The 14,240-nt window shown below is 36.9% G+C and overlaps 1 protein-coding gene across 1 annotated transcript; it reads left to right on the top strand.

The window, feature by feature from the left end:
• The first annotated feature begins 4,374 nt into the window (after positions 1-4,374).
• On the top strand, positions 4,375-13,462 carry tfa (transferrin-a). The gene is made up of 17 exons (XM_061044694.1): positions 4,375-4,476; positions 4,570-4,718; positions 6,423-6,525; positions 6,630-6,821; positions 7,272-7,401; positions 7,648-7,703; positions 8,357-8,520; positions 9,067-9,220; positions 9,554-9,720; positions 9,829-9,925; positions 10,029-10,049; positions 10,514-10,675; positions 10,786-10,936; positions 11,861-11,928; positions 12,023-12,204; positions 12,747-12,939; positions 13,097-13,462. The coding sequence occupies exons 1-17, from the start codon at positions 4,437-4,439 to the stop codon at positions 13,141-13,143; spliced, it is 2,076 nt and encodes a 691-aa protein (XP_060900677.1). The 5' UTR covers positions 4,375-4,436; the 3' UTR covers positions 13,144-13,462.
• The last annotated feature ends 778 nt before the right edge of the window (positions 13,463-14,240 follow it).

Genomic DNA, 14,240 nt, shown 5'->3' with positions numbered 1-14,240 from the left:
TTTCTTACACTTTACCCACAAAGTAAAAGTGAGAAGTCATTGTATTTGCACAGAATTGAGGAACAAAATGTTTTTGATCCTCCCTCTTTCATTCAGCTCACTCTTTAAAGGTAAGTATTTGCTATACAGGGTAGAAAAAGGTCAAAGTTGTAACTCCAGATGAAGAAAGTAAGTGATATCTTCATTGTATTTGTTGTGCTACACCTGAATCACAATGAATCTTTACTTAATACAGCACACATACATATATTTAGTTATTGTTCACTTCTGCAAATTCCATTTACTTGCAAAAATGTATAGCCTATTACAAATGAGATTCTTATGAATTCAATCAAGCTTGTTGCAAACTGTGTAAACACAGGAGCCGTGGTGTTCTGGTTCGTAATGAAATACAAGTACAAAATAGAGAGAAAGCACTTTAAAAAATATATACTGCAACTCTACAAAAAATGTAAAACTAAAATATTAAAAAAATAACTTATATTAAATGTTAGATTAGAGTATAGACTGATCGAATATGTTCAGTTTTTATTATTATACCACATAGCCCCGTGTCTTAGAATCTTCCAAAGTTGCAGTGAAGTGATTGGGTGATTTTTCAAACTTTGGCAGGTAAGGACAAAGATAGAGGTGTTGATTCAAATTACAGGCAAACATGAACCTTCACTCTTGTGTTGGGCAACAATGACTCTGTAAACACAGCTCTTTAGTTGGTCCCACAGATCTCTGGGATAAAGTGCTTGGATTTATCCAAACAAGATTTCAAAAGCATTTGTCCTTTTCTCATGGCGCTTCTTGTAACTCATTTTATGGGGTCATTCAGAACTCTGTTATGAATAGCCTAGATCCTTGTCTGCTTAAATCAGGATTTCATCCCAAACCATTTTTTTGCATGTCAGTCTGGCTACAGCAGACCAAACATTGTTACATATAGCCTATCATTTGAGGAAATTGATCAGCAGGAGGAAAGATCCTAAAAGTTAAAGTGAAAGCAGTCAAGTTGCAGCTTCTCCAAAATTCAGCTGAAAGAGTGCTGATGAAGACCAGAAAGAGAGCACACATTTACACCTATTTTAAAGTCTCTGCATTGGCTATACCCGTGTGTTTTAGACTTGATTTTAAGATTCTTTTATTGGTTTTAAAGCTCTTAATGGTCTTGCTCCCACCGATTTATCCCATTTGCTTTTAACTTATGAGCCCAGCAGAGCCCTCAGGTCATCTGGAAGTGGTCTTGTAGTTGTTCCAAACATCCAAACTGAAATCTGGTGAGGCATCTTTTTTTATTACAACGGCCCCGTCTGTGTAACAGTTAACCCGGAGACCTGAGGGTAGAACAAAATGTAAACATTTTTAAAAGCAAACTCAAGACCTAGCTATTTAGTCTTTTAACTGAATCTCATTTTATCTGCATTAGTTTTAGTATTTTTATTTTTAACATCCTGTTTTTCCTCATTAAGAATGAATGCTAGTGTTTCCTCAGTCCGTCAGACTGGTACTGACAGGTCAGACAGATACTGACAGATGTCATCTAGCAATTTGATCCAAACACTACATGTCTTCTTCCTGGAGTCACAAAGGGTACCTTGTTCGACTAAGTGAGATGCCAAAGGGCGGTGAGAAGGTGTCATTGCTTGACCAGCCAAAACCAGCTCTAATTTCATCATGAATAATCCTTCCTATTGATGAGTTCAGGTTAGGTGAACAATGGTGTCTGCAAATCAAACAAGGAAGTGAAGCAAACTGTTTTCTTTTCTTTCTCAGACATATTTCTCAGACAGGTTTTTCATAACATATGAGCTGGAGAGCTATCTGTCCAACGTGAATCCTTTCCTGAGAGTGGTGGTGCTCGAATGCCTCCATAAAGGCTCTAAAACACCTGAACTTTAAGGGTCTTATGGACCAAAAACATTTCAACACAATAGACAGCTCAGTTTTAAATCTGGATGCTACAGGACGATATCAAAGTCTTGTTTGCCTTTCTTACACTTTACCCACAGAGTAAAAGTGAGAAGTCATTGTATTTGCACAGAATTGAGGAACAAAATGTTTTTGATCCTCCCTCTTTCATTCAGCTCACTCTTTAAAGGTAAGTATTTGCTATACAGGGTAGAAAAAGGTCAAAGTTGTAACTCCAGATGAAGAAAGTAAGTGATATCTTCATTGTATTTGTTGTGCTACACCTGAATCACAATGAATCTTTACTTAATACAGCACACATACATATATTTAGTTATTGTTCACTTCTGCAAATTCCATTTACTTGCAAAAATGTATAGCCTATTACAAATGAGATTCTTATGAATTCAATCAAGCTTGTTGCAAACTGTGTAAACACAGGAGCCGTGGTGTTCTGGTTCGTAATGAAATACAAGTACAAAATAGAGAGAAAGCACTTTAAAAAATATATACTGCAACTCTACAAAAAATGTAAAACTAAAATATTAAAAAAATAACTTATATTAAATGTTAGATTAGAGTATAGACTGATCGAATATGTTCAGTTTTTATTATTATACCACATAGCCCCGTGTCTTAGAATCTTCCAAAGTTGCAGTGAAGTGATTGGGTGATTTTTCAAACTTTGGCAGGTAAGGACAAAGATAGAGGTGTTGATTCAAATTACAGGCAAACATGAACCTTCACTCTTGTGTTGGGCAACAATGACTCTGTAAACACAGCTCTTTAGTTGGTCCCACTGAGATCTCTGGGATAAAGTGCTTGGATTATCCAAACAAGATTTCAAAAGCATTTGTCCTTTTCTCATGGCGCTTCTTGTAACTCATTTTATGGGGTCATTCAGAACTCTGTTATGAATAGCCTAGATCCTTGTCTGCTTAAATCAGGATTTCATCCCAAACTGTTTTTTTGCATGTCAGTCTGGCTACAGCAGACCAAACATTGTTACATATAGCCTATCATTTGAGGAAATTGATCAGCAGGAGGAAAAATCCTAAAAGTTAAAGTGAAAGCAGTCAAGTTGCAGCTTCTCCAAAATTCAGCTGAAAGAGTGCTGATGAAGACCAGAAAGAGAGCACACATTTACACCTATTTTAAAGTCTCTGCATTGGCTATACCCGTGTGTTTTAGACTTGATTTTAAGATTCTTTTATTGGTTTTAAAGCTCTTAATGGTCTTGCTCCCACCGATTTATCCCATTTGCTTTTAACTTATGAGCCCAGCAGAGCCCTCAGGTCATCTGGAAGTGGTCTTGTAGTTGTTCCAAACATCCAAACTGAAATCTGGTGAGGCATCTTTTTTTATTACAACGGCCCCGTCTGTGTAACAGTTAACCCGGAGACCTGAGGGTAGAACAAAATGTAAACATTTTTAAAAGCAAACTCAAGACCTAGCTATTTAGTCTTTTAACTGAATCTCATTTTATCTGCATTAGTTTTAGTATTTTTATTTTTAACATCCTGTTTTTCCTCATTAAGAATGAATGCTAGTGTTTCCTCAGTCCGTCAGACTGGTACTGACGGATGTCAGTATCTGTTTTTATCTTGTTATTTTACCTTACTTCTTGGATTGTGGGGTAGGGGTGGGGGAGGGAGTCATATTGTTGCTGTTTGATTTATTTTGATGTAAAAGCACTTTGTGATACATTGTTGTATGAGAAGTGCTATGACAAAATAAAGTTTGATGGATTGATTGATTGATTGTTTGATCTATACAACATCCAGCAATTTGATTTGAGGAATCATTTGAGGAAATTAATCAGCAGGGGGAAAAATCCCAAAAGTTAAAAGTGAAAGCAGTCAAATTTACGCCTACACTTCTTGTCCTAAATAAGAATAGTCATTTTTTTCGTTTTTTTCTTATGTAGGTTATCTACAAGCCCCATAAAAGGACTCTTGTTATCTTAAAAGATGAAGCACCTGAAATAAACACCTAAATACAGAGTGAAAATGTGATGCTGAATTGGTAGGTTAAATATCAACGCTTTGCCAAGACCCTTTGCCAAGACCCTTTACAGATACCCAATGTCTCTAATGGACGCACGAGGCACCAGCCCTTCCTACGTAAAATAGCAGAAATCTTTAAATGGACACAAAGGGATTGGTCAAACAACACAAATCCATCAACCAGGACATTGGGAAAACTTAACCTTAAAATAGGCCTTAAGGCCTTAATAAGCCATAACCCTACTTTGGCCCACGTCTTGCCTTTAAAACCCTTCATCTTGATTAATTCAGGTGTACCAAACGTTGATGTTTCTGAATTTCCAGTGTGTCGAAATTTGGGTTAGCCCAGTCTGTTTCTTTGCCAGCAGCACCGGACAAAGGTACGCTGCACGCGCGCCCACGCGCACGCTTACATTAGGAAACCTGAGCAAACGAGTCAACCGAGCTTTTTTTTTTTTCAGAGAGAAGGGTTTGCTATAAAAGCCTGAGCTCCCTCCAGGACAGTCGGCTGACCTGAAGACTCTGCTGTTCAACATGAAGGCTTTTCTCCTCGTGGCGCTGCTTGGGTGTCTCGGTAAGGGCTTTAAACCTTTGCACAGAAATAATATTTTGTCATAAACATCACGTACTCAACTCTCTGCATTGTTTTTTATTCATGCATTTGCAGCGACTGTGTTCGCCGCTCCCCTTGAGAAGGTGAAATGGTGCGTCAAGTCGGAACAAGAATTTCTGAAATGTTCGAGCCTCGAAGCCAAAACTTCGGTGTTCGCCTGCGTGAGGAAAGACAGCACTTTGAGCTGCATCACGGCAATAAGGGTGAGGGAGTCAACTTTTTCAGAGCATAGCCTATCTTTGGAGCTCATATCATTCTTTTTTTCTTCTTTTTTTTTTTACATATATAATATAAATTAATGGATAACGAAAAGCTTAAATTACGCATATTTCCTTACGATTTTTAAGAGTCATGAAAAAAATACATTTTACATTTTAACAATAACAAAAAAAAATACTACTTCAGGATACTTTGTTTCCCATATTCATTTTCCCGTGACTGCCATTGTATGATTGCATGTGACAACAAAAGTGACTTAACAAAACATGCCTATGTTAAATCAACATCCATATACTGCTTAGTCACTTAAACTGTCAAAAAACAGTAAAAATGATTGCTTCTCTCTGATGTAGGAACTAATGTAATATTTATAAAAAATGTTGTAAAACTCAAACAAATTGTAAGTAGCTACCACTGTACAGTACTCAAGTAGGATATGTTTACATTTTACAATAGCACAATTAGAAAATATATGGTATTAAATTAACTATGTAATATATAATATATGACAGGGGTCCCCAAACTTTGTCCTGCCATGGACTCCCATGTAGCATTAACCTCCTGCAGGGACACCCCTCTTGCAATAAAATGTAAAATTATATGTACATTACATTTACAATGGCAAATATATTAAAAAAATAACATATGACTTCTTAACCCTTTCATGCACGAATTATGAAATGACATAGCATGATTTTTTTTATAGTTCTTAGGACATGCAAAGTAACATTTTTTATTTTATTTTCAACGCTGCAATGAAAAAATTACAATTATTCATTAATTTTTTTAATGTACAAACAAAATAATAGATTTTTTGTTTCTTTCAACAAATAGATTTTGAGTTTGTCACATGTCCACTGGGATGGAAAGAATACTTTGAATTCCTTGAATTTGACATTTGAAGGTTGTCAGTCTTTAAGTTTTGGAGTTTTCCTGTCATATATAAAAAAACACACTCGATTGGGTAAAGCTACCTCCACAGCCAGGTTTTGCCTTGAGGCTGCCAGAACAGCAGATATTTAATGGGAGAGCAAACGTAATAATTCTGATTTGAGCCCTTCCCTACATGGATTATGTAAAAAATAATCTCTGCGGGTTACAGTTTACTCGGTATCAAATATGGTCAAGATCAGCAAAGTTTCAGAATAAATTGTAATTTAAACATAGCCCGAAGTGCATGATGTCCAAATTAATCGATTGGTGATCAATAATAATTTTTGAACAAAAAATCCCTACATGGGAATTTTGACAATACTATTGTTGCTTATTGGTTGCTTCTTGATGTTACAAAAAAGTTATCACCTGTAAGGGTCTTCTAGAAAAGCTGGATTGTAAAGATATTCCTGAGCCACATGGTAAAGGTGACATTGCTCATAGAAAATAGATTTAAATATGCAGATTATTAACATCTAAAAATCGCTATATTTAAATGTCTTTGTCACAAATAATGTAATTAGTTGATTTGATAATCTTTTCAGTTTTATCACTTCTTCCCTCCACGGAGCCCTTAGTACCCCCCAGTCTTTGAGCTGTTGGTGTGTTGTTGATATGACTAATCTGCTGGTGTGTTGTTGATATGACTAATCTGCTGGTGTGTTGTTGATATGACTAATCTGCTGGTGTGTTGTTGATATGACTAATCTGTTGGTGTGTTGTTGATATGACTAATCTGCTGGTGTGTTGTTCAGGCTGGTGAAGCTGATGCCATCACTTTGGATGGAGGGGACATCTACACTGCTGGACTGAACAACTACGACCTGCAGCCCATCATTGCTGAGGACTACGGCACCTGTAAGTTTCCTTATCGGCAGACATTTCGAAAGAGGTTGTTGATCCTTTTGTATGTACCACAGATGTTTTAAACTGGTTTGTTCCTGTTCTGTTTAAACATCCAGCCTCAGAAACCTGTTACTACGCTGTAGCTGTTGTGAAGAAGAACAGTGGATTTAACTTTAGTCAGCTCCAGGGGAAGAGGTCCTGTCACACTGGTTTGGGGAAATCTGCAGGCTGGAACATTCCCATTGGAACTCTGGTGTCCATGGATTTGATTCATTGGGAAGGCATTGAAGACAAACCAGTAGAGGAGGGTGAGTTACACTCAACATGAAGGATAATCCTCAAACAAAATGTGCTACACACACTTGTCACTCCTGATCACTGTGTGCGAAATATTATACGTGAAATTGCTGTTTTAAAGGTTAAAAAACAAAAAATAATACAATTCCTAGTAATATATATCACAATAATAAGATGATACAGCAGCTGGTTACTTAGCTGAGCTCAGTTTAGATTAGTTTAGTTTAGCTGACCTTGAGACTAGGAAAAAGTAACACTTAACACTTAAAATATTATGATTATACAATAATATACAATACAGGAATGCAACTCAATAAATTATAACACATTGTTCAAGTCATTTTCAGACATTTCAAATCGTTACATATTATACATTTTAGAACAAAAACATTATTTATTCAATATTTCACTACCTGTTTTTTCTATTGCTTGACTGACAAATCGGGTCATTCTAATTGCAGCGGTGAGCGAGTACTTCTCATCCAGCTGTGCCCCAGGAGCAGTCCCTGGCAGCAAACTGTGCAAGCAGTGCAAGCACGACTGCTCGCGGACCCACTCGGAGCCTTACTATGACTACTCCGGAGCTTTCCAGTCAGTATCATTTTATTCTCTGATCCTAATCAGTCCTCATACAATATGACTTATTCTGTCCTCTATCCACCTCCACACCTTTATCTTCTGAATATGATGAGCTATCACGGCTGAGTATGTACCTCTGTGACATTTTATGCAGGCTATTGAAATGGTGTCTTAGACCTTTCCTCTCTGTCATAATGTAACTTGTAATGTTGATGCAGGCATGTTGTTTTCTATCGAGTAACAGAGTCTATGTTGTAGGTGTCTGGCAGAGGACGCTGGAGACGTGGCTTTTGTGAAGCATCTCACTGTACCAGGTCAGTATCACTTGTCATGTACTTAGTTACCGAACAATAGAAACCTTTGATAAGTTTGCACATTTGTATGATGAGTGTATACATAAACCATTTTTTTTTCATCGAAAAGTCAAATCTTCTATTTCTTTTATTGACATTTTTACAAGCTATTCTAGTATCACTAACAAACAACAACATCTTTGCCAGACATTGTTATATGTTTTTAATACTCACTAAATACTGTTTAAATTAGACATCAACATTTAACTGCCACCTCATAATTTGAATAGGATAACTAATGATTAGGAAATTAAAGCATAGAGAGTACAAAGGTGGAAACAGTCCAGAAAAGATTGGAGAGGGAAAGCAATTCTCAAATTCTTTTATTCAAATAAACATCAAATCTATTTTTTTCTCTTTTTAAAAGCCAATTATCTCATTAAGTTGGTTCAGTAAGTATCAGATTTTTGTTGCAGAACTTCTTCCCAGCCGCACAAAAATACTCTAACTTATATTACATTTATAGGATTGTGGATAAAATGTTTGAAACAATACTTTATTTTAAATAGCCTTAGACTCTGACTCAACTTAACATGATGATAAAATGACAGGAGAGATTAATAGGAACTGGCTGATTTGAGGGGGAACATTTTTTTTTTGTCTCCCACTTTCAGATTCTGAAAAGTCCAAATATGAGCTTCTGTGCAAGGATAACACCAGAGCGCCTATTGACAACTATCAAACCTGCCACCTGGCCAAAGTGCCTGCTCATGCTGTTGTCACCCGCAAGGACCAACAGCTGGCCGACTTCATCTGGGAAAGCCTCAATTCAGTTCAGGTATCATTGAAAAAGAAGCTTGACTTATCTGTGAATTTGTTTTGTGTGTGTGTGTGTGTGTGTGTGTGTGTGTGTGTGGGTGTGGTCTAGTCTATTTGAAGGAGTAACCACATACAAAACTAAAGCTCAATAAAAATGTATTGCAATTCCTACCAAACATTTTTGTGACTTAAAAGAAGCACAGTGCAATTAATACACAAACAAAATCCCTACAATTTGGAGAAAATGACTCACTCTTATGCTCAGTAATGCAAAGAAGTAGAAAAAAAAGTGTCCACACTGCTCCGGCCTCATTTAGGTGGTGCACTTGATCTTGATGATGTCAGAGCTTATTAACTTTCTCAGGCTTTCTCATAACTACAACATTGGTTTGATTCCTTACTGTTGTGTCAAAATAAGTAAATAAACGTTATACTTGAGCCATCCCAGTTAAAGCGTTTTGACATGCCCCCTGGATGTGAAATGGTTCATTCAAACATGGAACAGTTACTTAATAATATAATGAAGCTCTTAAATAATGAATAAGCATACTTTGTGTTTTTTCAGTCTTCTGACCTCTTCTCATCTGAAGCCTATGCACCTTCCAAAAATCTGATGTTCAAAGACTCCACAGTGAGACTGGTGAGGGTGCCACCAAACACCGACTCCTTCCTCTACTTGGGTGCTGAATACATGAGCATTGTCCGTTCCCTTAAGAAAGGTAAGCTGTAAACAAAAGAAAACTGAACACACATATTAACATACAAAACCACCAGACAAGCATATTTCTTAGATGTCATATGTTGCTATTGTGTTATACATATTGTATTTTAATTTCTTATTTTTACCTAATGTCTCTATTTCTCTTGGATCCTATGTTAACATATTTCATATTTAATCTTCTCTGTGATTGTTAATGGTTCGTTTGAATGATTTTTTAAATGTATTTTTTATGTTTCTTCTTCCCTTTGTCATGATTATTTTGATGTCTTGTATGAGCCACCATTGCCTTGTTGCTGAAATGTCCTACACTTGGTTTCGCTTCACTTTACAGAGCAGATTGCTGGCACCTCATCCAGTGCCATTAGATGGTGTGGTGTGGGCCACGCAGAGACGAGCAAGTGCGACACGTGGAGTATCAACAGTGTGGGTGATGACGGCTCCACTCTTGTTGAATGCGTGAGAGGCAACACAGTTGAAGAGTGCGTGTCAAAGATCATGGTAAATTTCTCTTGGACGGAAATATATGAACATGGTACAGGCTTGTTTCTTCTTCTGTATTTCTGCAGCGTTTGTCTCTGATCGTTTGTCGTCTTGTTTGTTGGGTAGCGTAAAGAGGCTGATGCGATGGCAGTGGATGGAGGACAGGTGTACACAGCTGGAAAGTGTGGTCTGGTTCCAGTTATGGCAGAGCAGTATGATGAAGGTACAGGGGTTAGAAAGCACTGAAAATATTGTTTTAAATCATATTTTTTTAATTTTCAACATTTCTACATGAGTAAAATGTGAATCTCTGTATCTCTCCTTAGGGCTGTGCGGCACATCTGGAGGTAAAAAAAACAGTATTTCTTTAACTTCTACTATTAGGAAGTTTAAAATAATGATAGCATTGTGATCAATATCAATTTGATTAAACGCATTTATTTGTTATTTTCACTAAATAGAACCTCAAAATCAGTTTAGAAAAATGTTTGATCAAGTGTTTGATTCTTGATAATTGCTGAAGAGGTTTTCAGAAAATGTATTCCCCAACTATCACCAGTTTTATAATTAATATCTGATTCAATATGATACATTAAGACAAAGACTTGGCATGTTATGTTTGCAAACCAAACAGTCCATTTTCTCAAGTGTGTAATTACTTGTTACTGTTTTAAGAAAATATTCAATATTAAAATACAAATAAATGTTTGTACATCAAAGATGAATGAATACATGTTTGTCTTCCAGTCCTAAGATGAACCTTTAATGGAAAGTTCATACTAATAATGATCTCTTACTTCCACTATTGTAGCCACAGCTTCCTACTATGCGGTTGCTGTTGTAAAGAAGAATTCTGGAGTGACATGGGAGACCCTGAAGAATAAAAGGTCTTGCCACACAGGCGTGGGCAGAACTGCTGGCTGGAACATCCCGATGGGTCACATCCACAAACTGACTCAAGACTGTGACTTCAGTATGTCAGAAATGATATTCGTAAAGAAACTTGTAGTAGAAGGACATTATTTTTAACAATTCTTTTTCCTCTTGTACTTCTAACACATCGTACTGATCTGTCCTCCTCAGCTAAGTTCTTCAGCAGTGGCTGTGCCCCCGGGTCAGAATCCAGCTCCCCTTTCTGTAGTCAGTGTGCGGGCAGCGGCAAAGCTGTGGGAGACGAGTCCAAGTGCAAAGCCAGTGCTGAAGAGCAGTACTACGGCTACGCTGGAGCCTTTAGGTAGGACACACAGTGACGTATGCAGTCTGCATGCAAATTTACAAAAACTGTGCATGTTTGTCAAAAGAATAGTTTCACATTTTGGATAATTTGTGCAGTTTGTTTCTTTTTGAGATTAACAAATAGAAGATTGGTATGTCCTGCAAATCTGTGTGTAAAAAATAAGGCTCAAATCCTCAGACTCTCAAGATTAGGAAAAAGACTGGAAGCAACGGGAAACTGCTAGCTTAGCTTCCTTAAAACTTCTACCACCCTCTCTCAAGCTGACTAATGAATACGTTATTTCATATTTCTTTAAGGGAAACGATTAATGTAAACCAATCTTTCAAGGGGTTTAAAGAGACTTGACAAATAAGTTATTTTTTGGGGGGTTTTGTAGCAACTAAACTCTGCTTAAAATCAAAAATTTTTACATTTCAGTCTGCTTTTTACTTCGAGATAAAGGTATCAACTCTATGAATTTGGTTTCTGCGGTGGCATTTAGAGCAAAAACGATGGAGGTCGCCATTTTGGAAATGCTGAATTTAGCTTCCTGTCATTCTAGTAAAAGACAAAGAGGAGGAGCTGAGGTTAGTCCTTTAACCTTGAAACAGCTACAACATGCCATGCAACATCCCTTAAAATGCATTAGATATAAACTTACCACCCCCTTAAAGTGTGTATGAATATAGAAAAGAGCTTTTTTTTCACTTCCGCGTAAGTCTCATTTTTCAACCCTGAAGGTTTCTGCTTGGTTTGAACTCTTTTTAAATACATCATGGTGTTGGTTTTGTAAATTACGGTTCCATTTTGAGTCAATAAGTTGATAAAGCAGGGTATGCTTAAGGTAGTGGCTTACTTGTGATTGACAATTTAACAAACATGCTTATCCAGCTTATTGTCCAAATATGATGGAACCAAGTTCTGTTTTGCATTTCACTACAGATGTCTTGTTGAGGATGCTGGCGATGTTGCATTCATCAAACACACAATCGTCCCTGAAAACAGTAATGGTAAGGGGGCTGACACTGGCTAACTTTCATCTCTATTACTGTGTGGCTTTGTACAAGACTCAAATGTTTTTTTATGCTACCTCCTCATTCAAAGGCAATGGTCCATCTTGGGCTAGATCTTTGAGGTCTGAAGATTTCGAGCTGATCTGCCCCGGAAAGGCTCCGGTGCCAATCACTGAATTCCAGTCTTGTCACCTTGCCAAGGTGCCTGCACACGCTGTGGTGACTCGTCCAGAGAGCCGCAACAATGTGGTCACCACTCTCAACGACCAGCAGGTTTGTGATGCTTTTTTTTTCAGGTTGCCCTTACTTTTTGTTCGTTTGGATAACAATAGATTATATTTGCTTATACTGGTGTTTTTCATTCCAGGAAGATGCTTTTTCACCACTTTGTAGATTTTTAGGCCTCACAGAAACAACAACCTCATTTCTCAACAAAACATGAATTGCCCAGCTCATCATTTTTTTTATTGTTCTAATATTAATTTTAACTACAGTGGATGCTTTACTTTTGTTGATGCTTAAAAAACATTTTTTATCGTCAGCTGACAAACTCCTTTATACTCATTCAAATTACATTTTTTTCAGCTACAATACACTCAGCAATTATTTGAGCATGTATTAAACCTTTGAAGGAGGATTTCAGTTACAGTTCAAGCATCCAAAGAGGGTGTTTTTCTGGACTTTTTTTTGCTAACTTTAAACAGAAAAAGTCATTTTCCTCTCAGCAACATTCTTTCTTCTCTTAACTTCTGTTGTTCCCTGACTGTGATACGTTTGTGTAATCATGTTTTAAATCATAATCTTCTCATTTTTAGGGCAAGTTTGGTAACAGTGCCGGAGATTTCACATTCAAGCTGTTCCAGTCAGACAACGGCAAAAACCTCCTCTTCAAAGACTCCACCAAGTGTCTCCAAGAGGTTCAGGCTGGAACAAGCTTCGGCGCGTTTTTGGGGACAGAGTACATGGATGCCATGAACTCACTCAGGGTTTGTGGTCAATCCACTCCAGGTTTGTAGAACTGCAGTGTGGGCTATAACAAGATTTACAGTACAGTCAATAAAAAAAATATTCAAATTCATATCATTACTGAGACACATCACACTTGATATGTTTCTGCTTCACATTTATCTAACTTTTTTTTTCTTTCTTTGTCTTTATTTAACAGATCTGGAGAAGTCTTGCACTTTCCATTCCTGTCAGCAAAAAAATTAACAGCCACCACGGACCGTGTGGTTCCTCATCCAGCCATCCATGATTCAAGCACCTTACCCACACTTCCCACACTCATCTCAAAAATTACATTTTGTATTTTCCTACTGATCTTGTTGTAGACTTTTATTTTTTTAGAGTAAAAACAACAAACGGATACATTACATTACTCTCAGAACCTATAAACATCTCTTCTCTGACCAATCACGCCTGCATGTTTCTATTTGAATGCTTTTGAATAAAATGTTACACGACCATGTCATTGGATCAACTTTTGTTTTGTTAACACGTGACTTTTCCCAAATAAAGCTTTTTAATGATCTTTTGTGTCTGTAGTATGTTTTTTTCAAATGTGTATTTTTAAGCCTTTCATTTGAAAAATGATCAAAACATTGTATAGCTAAAAAAAGAAGATATGAACCATATCATCATGTTTGCTTTGAGTGAATAAATAAGACTGATAATGTTTGTTCTGATATAAATGTAAAGCTTTTTTGAAAAACACAGTAGGTGTTGGTTTTATATTAAAAAATAAAATATGTGTTCCACTTAAAGACAGTTATCGTGTGTTGAGGTTTTGTATGAGGGAATACAAAATTAGCATTGATTTTATGAGCTAAAAATGTATTTTTCAGAAAATGTTCTATAAAGAGAAGTTACGTTTCTAGACATGTAAGGAAATAGTAAAACAAAACTAATCACCTTTTCCCAAGGGGTGAGGGGATACTGGGCTTTCTTGGTTAGCCTCCAAAGAAAAATCTTGTCAGAGACATCTGGCCTATAACGCGCAGAAATGTTATATCACTAGTGACGTTTAAACAGTACATTGACGCCAGCTGGATCACTTACTGGCAATGTCACATCTTAAGCAATAAACAAACATTTTGTCATTAACAGAGGATGTTGCCATGTCCAAATCAAACCTGCTTTTAGGCCATGGGGCAAAAATTCCCTTTGAGCCCTGTGTTAAACTTTTAAACTGTTCTTAACTAGAAGGAGAAGATGCAAGTTTACTTCGAACTAGGGACCTTATGAAGACTGCATTACTTTTTCTTAAGATTGTTTTGGGGCTTTTGCCTGTATTTTGATCAGACAGCTGA

This window comes from Labrus mixtus, chromosome 8 (assembly GCF_963584025.1).
Source record: "Labrus mixtus chromosome 8, fLabMix1.1, whole genome shotgun sequence".
In the NCBI taxonomy this organism is placed as follows: Eukaryota; Metazoa; Chordata; class Actinopteri; order Labriformes; family Labridae; genus Labrus; species Labrus mixtus.
The sequence above is the reverse complement of the archived record's forward strand: the minus strand, read 5'-3'. Positions and strand labels throughout refer to the sequence as shown.